Here is a 16,421-nt window from a genome sequence, read left to right as displayed (position 1 = left end):
TCTTCATCATCCAGAGTACTGTCGGCTATGGAGAGGATGCTGTGTGTCCCCTTCTCTTCCTATCTTTACCAGCAGCCAGTCTCCATCATCCACAGTATTGTCAGCTATGGAGAGGATGCTGTGTGTCTTCTCTTCCTATCTTTACCAGCAGCCAATCTTCACCATCCAGAGTATTGTCAGCTATGGAGAGGATGCTGTGTGTCCTCTTCTCTTCCTATCTTTACCAGCAGCCAGTCTTCACCATCCAGAGTATTGTCAGCTATGGAGAGGATGCTGTGTGTCCCCTTCTCTTCTGATCTTTACCAGCAGCCAGTCTTCATCATCCAGAGTATTGTCAGCTATGGGGAGGATGCTGTGTGTCTTCTCTTCCTATCTTTACCAGCAGCCAGTCTTCACCATCCAGAGTATTGTCAGCTATGGAGGGGATGCTGTGTGTCTTCTCTTCCTATCTTTACCAGCAGCCAGTCTTCATCATCCAGAGTATTGTCAGCTATGGAGGGGATGCTGGGTGTCTTCTCTTCCTATCTTTACTAGCAGCCAGTCTTCACCATCCAGAGTATTGTCAGCTATGGAGGGGATGCTGTGTGTCTTCTCTTCCTATCTTTACCAGCAGCCAGTCTTCACCATCCAGAGTATTGTCAGCTATGGAGGGGATGCTGTGTGTCCCCTTCTCTTCCTATCTTTACCAGCAGCCAGTCTCCATCATCCACAGTATTGTCAGCTATGGAGAGGATGCTGTGTGTCTTCTCTTCCTATCTTTACCAGCAGCCAATCTTCACCATCCAGAGTATTGTCAGCTATGGAGGGGATGCTGTGTGTCTTCTTTTCCTATCTTTACCAGCAGCCAGTCTTCATCATCCAGAGTACTGTCAGCTATGGAGAGGATGCTGTGTGTCTTCTCTTCCTATCTTTACCAGCAGCCAGTCTTCATTATCCAGAGTATTGTCAGCCATGGAGAGGATGCTGTGTGTCCTCTTCTCTTCCTATCTTTACCAGCAGCCAGTCTTCACCATCCAGAGTATTGTCAGCTATGGGGAGGATGCTGTGTGTCTTCTCTTCCTATCTTTACCAGCAGCCAGTCTTCACCATCCAGAGTATTGTCAGCTATGGAGGGGATGCTGTGTGTCTTCTCTTCCTATCTTTACCAGCAGCCAGTCTTCATCATCCAGAGTATTGTCAGCTATGGAGAGGATGCTGGGTGTCTTCTCTTCCTATCTTTACCAGCAGCCAGTCTTCACCATCCACAGTATTGTCAGCTATGGGGAGGATGCTGTGTGTCTTCTCTTCCTATCTTTACCAGCAGCCAGTCTTCACCATCCAGAGTACTGTCAGCTATGGAGAGGATGCTGTGTGTCTTCTCTTCCTATCTTTACCAGCAGCCAGTCTTCACCATCCAGAGTATTGTCAGCTATGGAGAGGATGCTGTGTGTCTTCTCTTCCTATCTTTACCAGCAGCCAATCTTCACCATCCAGAGTACTGCCAGCTATGGAGGGGATACTGTGTGTCTTCTCTTCCTATCTTTACCAGCAGCCAGTCTTCACCATCCACAGTATTGTCAGCTATGGGGAGGATGCTGTGTGTCTTCTCTTCCTATCTTTACCAGCAGCCAGTCTTCACCATCCAGAGTATTGTCAGCTATGGAGAGGATGCTGTGTGTCTTCTCTTCCTATCTTTACCAGCAGCCAATCTTCACCATCCAGGGTATTGTCAGCTATGGGGAGGATGCTGTGTTTCTTCTCTTCCTATCTTTACCAGCAGCCAGTCTTCACCATCCAGAGTATTGTCAGCTATGGAGGGGATGCTGTGTGTCTTCTCTTCCTATCTTTACCAGCAGCCAGTCTTCATCATCCAGAGTATTGTCAGCTATGGAGGGGATGCTGTGTGTCTTCTCTTCCTATCTTTACCAGCAGCCAGTCTTCATCATCCAGAGTACTGTCAGCTATGGAGAGGATGCTGTGTGTCTTCTCTTCCTATCTTTACCAGCAGCCAGTCTTCACCATCCAGAGTATTGTCAGCTATGGAGGGGATGCTGTGTGTCTTCTCTTCCTAGCTTTACCAGCAGCCAGTCTTCTTCATCCAGAGTATTGTCCGCTATGGAGGGGATGCTGGGTGTCTTCTCTTCCTATCTTTACTAGCAGCCAGTCTTCACCATCCAGAGTACTGTCAGCTATGAAGAGGATGCTGTGTGTTCTCTTCCTATCTTTACCAGCAGCCAGTCTTCATCATCCAGAGTGTTGTCAGCTATGGAGAGGATGCTGTGTGTCTTCTTCTCTTCCTATCTTTACCAGCAGCCAGTCTTCATCATCCAGAGTATTGTCAGCTATGGAGAGGATGCTGTGTGTCTTCTTCTCTTCCTACCTTTACCAGCAGCCAGTCTTCACCATCCAGAGTATTGTCAGCTATGGAGAGGATGCTGGGTGTCTTCTCTTCCTATCTTTACCAGCAGCCAGTCTTCACCATCCAGAGTATTGTCAGCTATGGAGAGGATGCTGGGTGTCTTCTCTTCCTATCTTTACCAGCAGCCAGTCTTCAATATCCAGAGTTTTGTCAGCTATGGAAAGGATGCTGTGTGTCCCCTTCTCTTCCTATCTTTACCAGCAGCCAGTCTTCATCATGCAGAGTATTGTCAGGTATGGAGAGGATGCTGTGTGTCCTCTTCTCTTCCTATCTTTACTAGCAGCCAGTCTTCACCATCCAGAGTATTGTCAGCTATGGGGAGGATGCTGTGTGTCCCCTTCTCTTCCTATCTTTACCAGCAGCCAGTCTTCATCATCCAGAGTATTGTCAGCTATGGAGAGGATGCTGTGTGTCTTCTCTTCCTATATTTACCAGCAGCCAGTCTTCATCATCCAGAGTATTGTCAGCTATGGAGAGGATGCTGTGTGTTCTCTTCCTATCTTTACCAGCAGCCAGTCTTCATCATCCAGAGTATTGTCAGCTATGGAGAGGATGCTGTGTGTCCCCTTCTTTTCCTATCTTTACCAGCAGCCAATCTTCACCATCCAGAGTATTGTCAGCTATGGAGAGGATGCTGGGTGTCTTCTCTTCCTATCTTTACCAGCAGCCAGTCTCCATCATCCAGAGTGTTGTCAGCTATGGAGAGGATGTTTTGTGTCTTGTCTTCCTATCTTTACCAGCAGCCAGTCTCCATCATCCAGAGTACTGTCAGCTATGGAGGGGATGCTGTGTGTCCCCTTCTCTTCCTATCTTTACCAGCAGCCAATCTTCATCATCCAGAGTATTGTCAGCTATGGAGAGGATGCTGTGTGTCCCCTTCTCTTCCTATCTTTACCAGCAGCCAGTCTCCATCATCCAGAGTATTGTCAGCTATGGAGAGGATGCTATGTGTCTTGTCTTCCTATCTTTACCAGCAGCCAGTCTTCATCATCCAGAGTATTGTCAGCTATGGAGAGGATGCTGGGTGTCTTCTCTTCCTATCTTTACCAGCAGCCAGTCTTCATCATCCAGAGTACTGTCAGCTATGGAGGGGATGCTGTGTCCTCTTCTCTTCCTATCTTTACCAGCAGCCAGTCTCCATCATCCAGAGTATTATCAGCTATGGAGAGGATGCTATGTGTCTTGTCTTCCTATCTTTACCAGCAGTCAGTCTTCACCATCCAGAGTACTGTCAGCTATGGAGAGGATGCTGTGTCCTCCTCTATTGATCTCTTTACCCGTAGTCAGTTAATCATACAAAATATTGGCAGAGGAGTCTGAAATGGCAATAACTATCAGTCAGGATTATTTTTCTCTTTAGCTATTGGACATGTTGGTTTGGAATACTTTTTCCCAGTTTTGTATACTGTATAATAATGCTGATATCTGGTACGTCTCTCCCGTAGGACGATCGTGTTCAGCAGTGATGGTGGCTGCCTGTTCTGTGGGGGTAAAGACTCTCTGCGGGTCTACGGCTGGGAACCTGAGCGATGTTTTGACACTGTCCCTGTGGCATGGGGAAAAATCTCCGACCTGTCCATCTGTAACAGCCAGCTGGTAGGTGGAACTGGAGGTAGTCTGTGTGGGAGGTATCTGTGTTGTGGCTGGGAGGAAGGGGGGGGGGGGGGAATGTCTTATTCTGGAGGTCTTTTTACATTTCCAAGTGGATGTGTGTTTTTGTTTTTTTACCCACAATGATTTTTATGTGGTTCACAGATTGGAGTTTCCATTGCACAGACCAACGTCTCTTCTTTTGTGGTGGATTTAAATCGTGTGAAAACCACTGGATCTCAGGGTCTTCCTGCAGCCGAGATCCCCAGCAGCCAGGCTGCGCCCGCCGCGTCCTCCCTAAGGCGGATCTACGAGAGGCCGTCTACCACCAGCAGCAAACCAAAGAGGTGACTGATCCTCTAACCCCCGAACACCACCATGCTGAATGCTTTCCACCTGCCGCGTATAAACGTTTTATAAATATATCCCGTCCCCACTAACGTCCCCTCATTACTGTAACGATCCTGAGGGATAATGGCTTGTTGATGGCAATGCGCTGCCTTCCTGCCTAATAGATAACATACATTTCTGCAGGATCAGTCCAAGCAGTGAAGATGATGAGAGAGAGTCCCAAGCCGAGGCCCAGAATCCAGATGACTACGGTGACATTTTCCATCCCAAGAATGCCATCTGTGAGTCTAGGAACTGGGTTTGTCTTCCTCTTCTTATCCTGACCTCCCCCTCCTCACCTCCTGCACTGTGTATCTGTTGGCTCCTCCTCCTGCACTGTGTATCTGTTGGCTCCTCCTTCCTCTTCTTATCCTGACCTCCCCCTTCTCACCTCCTGCACTGTGTACCTGTTGGCTCCTCCTCCTGCACTGTGTATCTGTTGGCTCCTCCTTCCTCTTCTTATCCTGACCTCCCCCTCCTCACCTCCTGCACTGTGTACCTGTTGGCTCCTCCTCCTGCACTGTGTATCTGTTGGCTCCTCCTTCCTCTTCTTATCCTGACCTCCCCCTCCTCACCTCCTGCACTGTGTATCTGTTGGCTCCTCCTTCATATTCTTATCCTGACCCCCCTCCTCACCTCCTGCACTGCGTATCTGTTGGCTCCTCCTCCTGTGCTGTGTTTCCTTTTCTAATCCTGACCTCCCCCTCCTCACCTCCTGCACTGTGTATCTGTTGGCTCCTCCTCCTGTGTATAACCCACCTACCTTTCCCTGTGGTATCCCATCTGCTTATCTTGCTGACCTTGCCTGCTCTTCCTGTCCCTAGTCTGTATCCTTTATCTCTCATTTATTTGTCTGTCCGCAGCGAGGACACCTCCCCGTGACACTGAGCCGTTCCTCGCACCCCCGGAGGATGGTAAGACTGGGGGGGGGGGGGGGGGGGTGTTACTGTGTGTCTTATCTGAGGATACATTCTGTGTTACTTATATGCTGCATAGACTGACCCTCACCCGGCCTGTATTATACCATTACCTCCCCGAGTATTATTCTGACCCACCTGCCCATTATCACATGTTGTATTCCGCAGAACCCGTCTCTGTGAAGGAACCAGTTCCGCCAGCAGCAGAAGCCGCCACTCCAGTGGTTTCCACAAAGAAAAACGTAAGTGAGCTTCCGAAGCTTGTGAGAGTGCAGAGAGGCCGGGAGACACGGAGGTCATTTCACTGGGTGGTGTGAAAGCAGCGAGGACGGGAGTCTGTTGCTTGATTATAATGTTATTTACCGCTGTTCTGGGCGATATGGGCTTCAGGTCCTTGTCATGTTTTTACAGGTTTTTAAAGGTTTGATAACTTCTGATGGCTCTGAATAAACTTTTAAAATTTGAACAAATTTAGTATTGATTGGTCCAATCATTTGTTGGTTGATTTATGACATGACAGTGGTGCTGTTTAAGGGAATACAAATTATTTGTGTATATAACTAAGAAGGGTAGGGGTCGTCTGTAGACATATATACCTGTGTCCTTTAATAGTGTACAATTAAACTAAACAAAAGAGTAAGAAACTAAAGCTTCCTACCTTAGAGAAACTCCAACCAAGAATTGAACTTTATCCCAATCGGTAGCTGATACCCCCTTTTACATGAAAAATCTATTCTTTTTATAAACGTGCCTGAGAGGTATAGTCTGTTTCCTGAGCACCAGCGCTCTCGGGCACATTTATACATTTATAGACCTGATGACGCGGCTGTTGCCGTGAAACGTGTTGTCGATTGTGCCCTGATAAAATTTAAGAAGTTTATTCGCTACCTTACGTGTGAGCTTCACTCCTTCAAGGTAGGAACTTTTAGTTTCTTACTCTTTTTTGATTAGTTTAAGTGTACACTATTAAAGGGGAACTGAAGTGAGAGGTATACGGAGGCTGCCATCTTTATTTCCTTTTAAGCAATACCAGTTGCCTGGCAGCCCTGCTGGTCTATTTCTCTGCAGTATCTGAATAACACCAGAAGCAAGTATGCAGATAATCTGTGAGATCTGACAATAATGTCAGACACACCTGATCTGCTGCATGCTTGTTCAGGGGCTATGGCTAATAGTATTAGAGGCAGAGTATCAGCAGGGCTGCCAGGCAACTGGTATTGATTAAAGGGATATAAATATGGCAGCCTCCATATACCTCTTACTTCAGTTCCCCTTTAAAAGACACGGGTATATGTCTGTGGACGCCTCCTACCCTTCTCAGTGATCTACACCCCGTTACAGGAGAGTGCACTTATGGAAGTATTCCAGAAATCTGGTTTTCAGTGGTGCGCACCAATTGGTTTTGATATATATTGAGGACAGGAGTTGATGACTTAAAAGAACTCTGGGAACAATGGCCTCTGTCAGGGGTGCCCATCAGGCAGATCGCAAAGGACTTGGGTGAGCTTAGTGCGATATGCTGTGTTGAAGTTTTGTACAGCAGTGTAGAGGATTATGATGCTGCAAAGAAGGGAGCCAGACATTAAGACGCACTTGGGTGGATTCATTAAAAAAAGCAGTGTGCGCACGCTACATGTGGTTGTGCTGCATAGCACGCATTCCTAAGTTGTGTGAACTATTTACTAAATTACGTGCGCTCCTTTAACTGCTGCAAGCTGTGAAGTACCACAACTGCGATAATTAAGGATCCCTTTAAGCCTGTCATAAGGAATCAGTTTTACTCACCTGGGGCTTCCGGTGCCCTCGCAGTCACTCGCGGATCCTCCTGTCCCCCGCCGCCAGCTGCTTTCATTTTCGGCCAATAGGCTCACTGCGAGTGGGCAGGCATGGACACGCATCTCCTTCTACACGTTCCCGTCCACAATAGCGCCCTGCGCAAGACGCTGTTGTGGATGGGAACGCAAAGAAGACTACGCGTGGCCAGGCCTGTCGCCAAAAACAAAAGTAGCTGCCGGCACGGACAGGATGTGCGTGTGCTGCAGGTGTGGCTTGCTAATGGACTGCCGCTGCGCATGTGCTGCAGGTGTGGCTTGTGGTAATCACTGATGGGCTGCCGCTGTGCATGTGCTGCAGGTGTGGCTGGTGGTAATCACTGATGGGCTGCCGCTGTGCATGTGCTGCAGTTGTGGCTGGTGGTAATCACTGATGGACTGCCGCTGTACATGTGCTGCAGGTGTGGCTTGTGGTAATCACTGATGGGCTGCCGCTGTACATGTGCTGCAGGTGTGGCTTGTGGTGATCACTGATGGGCTGCCGCTGTGCATGTGCTGAAGTTGTGGCTTGTGGTAATCACTGATGGGCTGCCGCTGTGCATGTGCTGCAGGTGTGGCTTGTGGTAATCACTGATGGGCTGCCGCTGTGCATGTGCTGCAGTTGTGGCTTGTGGTAATCACTGATGGGCTGCCGCTGTGCATGTGCTGCAGGTGTGGCTTGTGGTAATCACTGATGGGCTGCTGCTGGGCATGTGCTGCAGGTGTGGCTTGTGGTAATCACTGATGGGCTGCTGCTGTGCATGTGCTGCAGTTGTGGCTTGTGGTAATCACTGATGGACTGCCGCTGTGCATGTGCTGCAGGTGTGGCTTGTGGTAATCACTGACGAGCTGCCGCTGTGCATGTGCTGCAGCTGTGGCTTGTGGTAATCACTGATGGGCTGCCGCTGTGCATGTGCTGCAGTTGTGGCTTGTGGTAATCACTGATGGGCTGCCACTGTGCATGTGCTGCAGGTGTGGCTTGTGGTAATCACTGATGGACTGTCGCTGTGCATGTGCTGCAGGTGTGGCGTGTGGTAATCACTGATGGACTGCCGCTGTGCATGTGCTGCAGGTGTGGCTTGTGGTAATCACTGATGGGCTGCCGCTGTGCATGTGCTGCAGGTGTGGCTTGTGGTGATCACTGATGGACTGCCGCTGTGCATGTGCTGCAGTTGTGGCTTGTGGTAATCACTGATGGGCTGCCGCTGTGCATCTGCTGCAGCTGTGGCTTGTGGTAATCACTGATGGGCTGCCGCTGTGCATGTGCTGCAGCTGTGGCTTGTGGTGATCACTGATGGGCTGCCGCTGTGCATGTGCTGCAGCTGTGGCTTGTGGTGATCACTGATGGACTGCCGCTGTACATGTGCTGCAGGTGTGGCGTGTGGTAATCACTGATGGGCTGCCGCTGTGCATGTGCTGCAGCTGTGGTTTGTGGTAATCACTGATGGACTGCAGCTGTGCATGTGCTGCAGGTGTGGCTTGTGGTAATCACTGATGGACTGCCGCTGTGCATGTGCTGCAGGTGTGCCTTGTGGTAATCACTGATGGGCTGCCGCTGTGCATGTGCTGCAGGTGTGGCTGGTGGTAATCACTTATGGACTGCTGCTGTGCATGTGCTGCAGGTGTGGCTTGTGGTAATCACTGATGGGCTGCCGCTGTGCATGTGCTGCAGTTGTGGCTTGTGGCAATCACTGATGGACTGCCGCTGTGCATGTGCTGCAGTTGTGGCTTGTGGTAATCACTGATGGGCTGCCGCTGTGCATGTGCTGAAGTTGTGGCTTGTGGTAATCACTGATGGGCTGCCGCTGTGCATGTGCTGCAGGTGTGGCGTGTGGTAATCACTGATGGACTGCCGCTGTGCATGTGCTGCAGCTGTGGCTTGTGGTAATCACTGATGGGCTGCAGCTGTGCATGTGCTGCAGTTGTGGCTTGTGGTAATCACTGATGGGCTGCCGCTGTGCATGTGCTGCAGTTGTGGCTTGTGGTAATCACTGATGGGCTGCAGCTGTACATGTGCTGCAGGTGTGGCTTGTGGTAATCACTGATGGACTGCCGCTGTACATGTGCTGTAGGTGTGGCTTGTGGTAATCACTGATGGGCTGCCGCTGTGCATGTGCTGCAGTTGTGGCTTGTGGTAATCACTGATGGGCTGCCGCTGTGCATGTGCTGCAGGTGTGGCTTGTGGTGATCACTGATGGGCTGCCGCTGTGCATGTGCTGCAGCTGTGGCTTGTGGTAATCACTGATGGACTGCCGCTGTGCATGTACTGCAGTTGTGGCTTGTGGTAATCACTGATGGACTGCCGCTGTACATGTGCTGTAGGTGTGGCTTGTGGTAATCACTGATGGGCTGCCGCTGTGCATGTGCTGCAGTTGTGGCTTGTGGTAATCACTGATGGGCTGCCGCTGTGCATGTGCTGCAGGTGTGGCTTGTGGTGATCACTGATGGACTGCTGCTGTGCATGTGCTGCAGTTGTGGCTTGTGGTAATCACTGATGGACTGCCGCTGTGCATGTACTGCAGTTGTGGCTTGTGGTAATCACTGATGGACTGCCGCTGTGCATGTGCTGCAGGTGTGGCTTGTGGTAATCACTGATGGGCTGCAGCTGTGCATGTGCTGCAGTTGTGGCTTGTGGTAATCACTGATGGGCTGCCGCTGTGCATGTGCTGCAGCTGTGGCTTGTGGTAATCACTGATGGACTGCCGCTGTGCATGTGCTGCAGCTGTGGCTTGTGGTGATCACTGATGGGCTGCCGCTGTGCATGTGCTGCAGCTGTGGCTTGTGGTGATCACTGATGGGCTGCCGCTGTGCATGTGCTGAAGTTGTGCCTTGTGGTAATCACTGATGGGCTGCCGCTGTGCATGTGCTGAAGTTGTGCCTTGTGGTAATCACTGATGGGCTGCCGCTGTGCATGTGCTGCAGTTGTGGCTGGTGGTAATCACTTATGGACTGCTGCTGTGCATGTGCTGCAGGTGTGGCTTGTGGCAATCACTGATGTCTACCGCTGTGCATGTGCTGCAGGTGTGGCTTGTGGTAATCACTGACGGGCTGCCGCTGTGCATGTGCTGCAGCTGCGGCTTGTGGTAATCACTGATGGGCTGCCGCTGTGCATGTGCTGCAGTTGTGGCTTGTGGTAATCACTGATGGACTGCCGCTGTGCATGTGCTGCAGGTGTGGCTTGTGGTAATCACTGGTGGACTGCCGCTGTGCATGTGCTGCAGTTGTGGCTTGTGGTAATCACTGATGGGCTGCCGCTGTGCATGTGCTGAAGTTGTGCCTTGTGGTAATCACTGATGGGCTGCCGCTGTGCATGTGCTGCAGGTGTGGCGTGTGGTAATCACTGATGGACTGCCGCTGTGCATGTGCTGCAGCTGTGGCTTGTGGTAATCACTGATGGGCTGCAGCTGTGCATGTGCTGCAGTTGTGGCTTGTGGTAATCACTGATGGGCTGCAGCTGTGCATGTGCTGCAGTTGTGGCTTGTGGTAATCACTGATGGACTGCCGCTGTGCATGTGCTGCAGGTGTGGCTTGTGGTAATCACTGATGGACTGCCGCTGTGCATGTGCTGCAGGTGTGGCTTGTGGTAATCACTGATGGACTGCCGCTGTGCATGTGCTGCAGCTGTGGCTTGTGGTAATCACTGATGACTGCCGCTGTGCATGTGCTGCAGGTGTGGCTTGTGGTAATCACTGATGGGCTGCCACTGTGCATGTGCTGCAGGTGTGGCTTGTGGTAATCACTGATGGACTGCCGCTGTGCATGTGCTGCAGGTGTGGCTTGTGGTAATCACTGATGGGCTGCCGCTGTGCATGTGCTGAAGTTGTGCCTTGTGGTAATCACTGATGGGCTGCCGCTGTGCATGTGCTGCAGTTGTGGCTTGTGGTAATCACTGATGGACTGCCGCTGTGCATGTGCTGCAGGTGTGGCTTGTGGTAATCACTGGTGGACTGCCGCTGTGCATGTGCTGCAGTTGTGGCTTGTGGTAATCACTGATGGGCTGCCGCTGTGCATGTGCTGAAGTTGTGGCTTGTGGTAATCACTGATGGGCTGCCGCTGTGCATGTGCTGCAGGTGTGGCTTGTGGTAATCACTGATGGGCTGCCGCTGTGCATGTGCTGCAGGTGTGGCGTGTGGTAATCACTGATGGACTGCCGCTGTGCATGTGCTGCAGCTGTGGCTTGTGGTAATCACTGATGGGCTGCAGCTGTGCATGTGCTGCAGTTGTGGCTTGTGGTAATCACTGATGGGCTGCAGCTGTGCATGTGCTGCAGTTGTGGCTTGTGGTAATCACTGATGGACTGCCGCTGTGCATGTGCTGCAGGTGTGGCTTGTGGTAATCACTGATGGACTGCCGCTGTGCATGTGCTGCAGGTGTGGCTTGTGGTAATCACTGATGGACTGCCGCTGTGCATGTGCTGCAGCTGCGGCTTGTGGTTATCACTGATGGGCTGCCGCTGTGCATGTGCTGCAGGTGTGGCTTGTGGTAATCACTGATGGACTGCCGCTGTGCATGTGCTGCAGCTGTGGCTTGTGGTAATCACTGATGACTGCCGCTGTGCATGTGCTGCAGGTGTGGCTTGTGGTAATCACTGATGGGCTGCCGCTGTGCATGTGCTGCAGGTGTGGCTTGTGGTAATCACTGACGGGCTGCCGCTGTGCATGTGCTGCAGCTGCGGCTTGTGGTAATCACTGACGGGCTGCCGCTGTGCATGTGCTGCAGGTGTGGCTTGTGGTAATCACTGATGGACTGCTGCTGTGCATGTGCTGCAGTTGTGGCTTGTGGTAATCACTAATGGACTGCCGCTGTGCATGTGCTGCAGTTGTGGCTTGTGGTAATCACTGATGGACTGCCGCTGTGCATGTGCTGCAGTTGTGGCTTGTGGTAATCACTGATGGGCTGCCGCTGTGCATGTGCTGCAGTTGTGGCTTGTGGTAATCACTGATGGACTGCTGCTGTGCATGTGCTGCAGTTGTGGCTTGTGGTAATCACTGATGGGCTGCCGCTGTGCATGTGCTGCAGGTGTGGCTTGTGGTAATCACTGATGTCTACCGCTGTGCATGTGCTGCAGGTGTGGCTTGTGGTAATCACTGACGGGCTGCCGCTGTGCATGTGCTGCAGCTGCGGCTTGTGGTTATCACTGATGGGCTGCCGCTGTGCATGTGCTGCAGTTGTGGCTTGTGGTAATCACTGATGGACTGCCGCTGTGTATGTGCTGCAGCTGTGGCTTGTGGTAATCACTGATGGACTGCTGCTGTGCATGTGCTGCAGCTGTGGCTTGTGGTAATCACTGATGGGCTGCCGCTGTGCATGTGCTGCAGGTGTGGCTTGTGGTAATCACTGATGGGCTGCCGCTGTGCATGTGCTGCAGCTGTGGCTTGTGGTAATCACTGATGGACTGTCGCTGTGCATGTGCTGCAGTTGTGGCTTGTGGTAATCACTGATGGGCTGCCGCTGTGCATGTGCTGCAGTTGTGGCTTGTGGTAATCACTGATGGACTGCCGCTATGCATGTGCTGCAGTTGTGGCTTGTGGCAATCACTGATGGGCTGCTGCTGTGCATGTGCTGCAGTTGTGGCTTGTGGTAATCACTGATGGGCTGCCGCTGTGCATGTGCTGCAGGTGTGGCTTGTGGTAATCACTGATGGGCTGCTGCTGTGCATGTGCTGCAGTTGTGGCTTGTGGTAATCACTGATGGACTGCCGCTGTGCATGTGCTGCAGGTGTGGCTTGTGGTAATCACTGATGGGCTGCTGCTGTGCATGTGCTGCAGTTGTGGCTTGTGGTAATCACTGATGGACTGCTGCTGTGCATGGGCTGCAGCTGTGGCTTGTGGTAATCGCTGATGGACTGCCGCTGTGCATGGGCTGCAGTTGTGGCTTGTGGTAATCACTGATGGACTGCCGCTGTGTATGTGCTGCAGTTGTGGCTTGTGGTAATCACTGATGGGCTGCCGCTGTGCATGTGCTGCAGGTGTGGCTTGTGGTAATCACTGATGGACTGCCGCTGTGCATGTGCTGCAGGTGTGGCTTGTGGTAATCACTGATGGGCTGCCGCTGTGCATGTGCTGCAGCTGTGGCTTGTGGTAATCACTGATGGACTGCCGCTGTGCATGTGCTGCAGGTGTGGCTTGTGGTAATCACTGATGGGCGGCCGCTGTGCATGTGCTGCAGGTGTGGCTTGTGGTAATCACTGATGGACTGCCGCTGTGCATGTGCTGCAGTTGTGGCATGTGGTAATCACTGGTGGACTGCCGCTGTGCATGTGCTGCAGTTGTGGTTTGTATCTGTAGATCGATTTCTATTTGGTAGATCCTTTCCAATTCATCATTTTCAAAGTAGCTTGCAAGCTGAAAGAGTGTGTGCACCTCTCCTCTAAGTCCAGTGTGTTTGATTTTTATGGTATTTAATGTTTTTTCATTGATTGTAGGGGTAGTAATTATAAGAGTAAATACTAGATAGCTCAGAATGGCCTCTGTTGGCTCTAAAGGGAACCTTAACTGAGAGGAATATGGATGTTTCCTTTTAAACAATACCAGTTGCTTGGCAGTCCTGCTGATCTCTCTATGCAGTAGTGGCTGAATCACACAGCAGGAGAGTCAGGCAACTGGTATTTTAAAAGGAAAACTCCGCATCCTTCTCAGTTTAGGTTCCCTTTTAAAGCATTTTTCTGGGCAAAACTCTAAAGACATTTCCACAATCCCAACCCTGCAACAATGCATATGATGGCTACGCTGTGTCAGATTGTTCCTATTTACTGTAAATCACCCCCCCCCCCTCCCATGATGCATTGCGCACTCAGAAACTAATTGTAAAGCGTGCAGTGGAGACAGCTCCATGGATGGCACCGGGTTTTTGTATATAAATTACAGTTCTGGTTCGGGGGCTGTGGAGACACACCTGGATATCCTGGATCTCCTCTTTATTTTTGGACGTACTTTCTCTCTGCAGAGTGAGCAACTGAACAGACCACCTGTGGCCTCTTCCACCCCCACCGCCTGCCCAGACCCCCCTGCTGCTGCCCCCTCTGCCCCCAGCAACCCCCCAGTCATCTCCGCTGCGAGAAACGAGCCCATCGGCCTGAAAGTGGCGGACTTCCTCCCGGTGAGTGGATTTTATTTTATTTCTTGGTTCTTTTTACTTGATTATTTCCAGAAAAAATGTATTCTCTTCTAAAAATATGCAGAGGCGCTGAGGAGGTGCCAGTCACTGGGCGCAGAGCCCTGACGGTGGACCTGTGCCTCTCCTCGCCTGCCCATTGCAGAGTATTTGCAAGTTTAGGGTGCTGGTGGAGGGGGCATACTGGGGGCATACGTGGCAATCTATACTGGGGAGGGGGGCAGCCTAATACTGGGGGCACATCTGGCTACTGGGGAGGGGGGCTACCTAATACTGGTGGCACATCTGGCGATCTATACTGGGGAGGGGGCATACTGGGGGCACATCTGGCGATCTATACTGGGGAGGGGGCATACTGGGGGCACATCTGGCGATCTATACTGGGGAGGGAGCATACTGGGGGCACATCTGGCTACCTATACTGAGAATGGGAGCGACCTAATACTGGGGCCACATCCTGATATTATTATACAATATTGGGGGCACATCTGGCTACCTATACTGGGGAGGCGGATTGCCCAATACTGGGAGAACATCTTGGTATCTATTATCACATCAATACATATGCAACCAGGGAATCTTCATGTGCTTAAAAAACTTTAATGTAGACCTGCAAAATCTGTTGCAGAAATAGTGGTTCACAAACATTTAAAACTTCCTAAAAACATGATCTGTCACAAGAGCTGCTGTAGTGTAAACATCCCACTGTCCCTGTGATGGTTTATACGTCTCAATCGCCCAGCCTCAGCCTATGCAAATTGATCGGTAACCCAATCACTATTGGACATCTGTGGGCCCTCCACCGGCGCACACCACGAGGCCTTCGCATTCAATCTGTTTAGTGCACTATGGCTGACTGCCGGCCAGCTAGTTGATGAACTTTACTATCATAGTTCATGTCTGGACTACATAGACACTTGTGGCAATTCCTCTGGGGAGAACTATTGCTGCTGTCATGGCCAACAGCCCTCTCACTTGCTGTATCAACAGCCTTGCTAGTGTCTGTAGCAACAATGCCCCGTACTTCATACACTTGCACCTGGCTGGCAACTTGTCAGATGTTTCATCCGCCCAGCAGGGCTGCACGTTTAACAGATGGATTTTGAAATGAGGGTACTCACAACCTTCACGCAGTACTGCGCTCTTCCGAGGGAGCTTCGCTCAGGGCTCCTTCAGTTGTGGATGCCCGACGCTATTGCGCATCACCTCGCGGCGTCTCTCTGCACCGGCTGCTTCCCATAAACTTGCGTAGGTTCCTGGCGTGACCCGGCATCCTGGGAATGTAAGCGCTCACATGTGCCAGTCAGGCCCCGCCCGCTGACGCGTTTCGCCCCACCCACAGGGCTTTCTCAAAGCGAACGATCCCCATTTCGCTTTGAGAAAGCCCTGTGGGTGGGGCGAAACGCGTGATTTATGAGGGATTGCAGAGTGCAGGGGGACCTTAGTGGGGTTTGGAATAGCAACAGAGGCTGTGCTGTATAGGCAGATCCAGCCTCTGTATGCAGATAACATTTTTTAAACACAAGTCGGGTTCTCTTTAAGCTTTGTGTGTACAGGTAGTCCCCGGTTAACAAACCAGATAGGGACTGTAGGTTCGTTCTTAACCTGAATCCGTTCTTAAGTCAGATTGCTGTGCCTTCTCTGTCCCCTGTGCTTCCAGTGTTCCCTCTGTGTCATCTCTGCCCTCCTCTGTGTCTCCTAGTGCCCCCTATAGCAGAGTATGCGCAGCGGAAGCCACTACAAGTCTCACCTCATCCATGGCAGCTCCGGGCAAATCAGCGGCGTCCTCTCTCCCTTCACCATTCCTCCCAGTGGCTTCACTAGTAGCGTCGCATAATGACGCAATCAGAAGGAGCCGCGGGGGCTCTTTTTGATTGCGTCATTATGCGACACTAGGGAAGCCGCTGGGAGGAACATTGAGGGGAGAGAGGACACCGCTGATTGGCCCGGAGCCGCCATGGATGAGATGAGACTTGTAGTGGCTTCCGCTGCGCATACTCTGCTTTAGAAAAGGGGGCACAAGAGGCAGTCCCCGGCCTGCGTGACATCTTCGCGGCGGGTCAGCGGGCATTCGTATTGGCGGGTCGTTCGTAAGTCGAGCATTCGTAAGCCGGGGACTACCTGTATGTGGTAATTAGTGTATGTAAATGTGTGTCATGCATTTTTGTTATTAAACCATTTACAAATCGTTTTACCGGTTAT

At 51.3% G+C, this 16,421-nt stretch overlaps 1 protein-coding gene across 1 annotated transcript in view; it reads left to right on the top strand.

The window, feature by feature from the left end:
* The window catches only part of KATNB1 (katanin regulatory subunit B1), a 68,103-nt gene that overhangs the window by 37,055 nt on the left and 14,627 nt on the right, over window positions 1-16,421 (top strand). The window contains exons 10-15 of the mRNA XM_068261154.1: window positions 3,844-3,994; window positions 4,154-4,335; window positions 4,523-4,620; window positions 5,242-5,292; window positions 5,464-5,537; window positions 14,052-14,204. Of these exons, the coding sequence (XP_068117255.1) occupies window positions 3,844-3,994; window positions 4,154-4,335; window positions 4,523-4,620; window positions 5,242-5,292; window positions 5,464-5,537; window positions 14,052-14,204 (709 nt within the window). The remainder of the gene's footprint in view (window positions 1-3,843; window positions 3,995-4,153; window positions 4,336-4,522; window positions 4,621-5,241; window positions 5,293-5,463; window positions 5,538-14,051; window positions 14,205-16,421) is intronic.

Source organism: Hyperolius riggenbachi, chromosome 11 (assembly GCF_040937935.1).
Source record: "Hyperolius riggenbachi isolate aHypRig1 chromosome 11, aHypRig1.pri, whole genome shotgun sequence".
Lineage (NCBI taxonomy): Eukaryota > Metazoa > Chordata > Amphibia > Anura > Hyperoliidae > Hyperolius > Hyperolius riggenbachi.
This window is presented reverse-complemented; position numbering and strand designations above follow the sequence as displayed.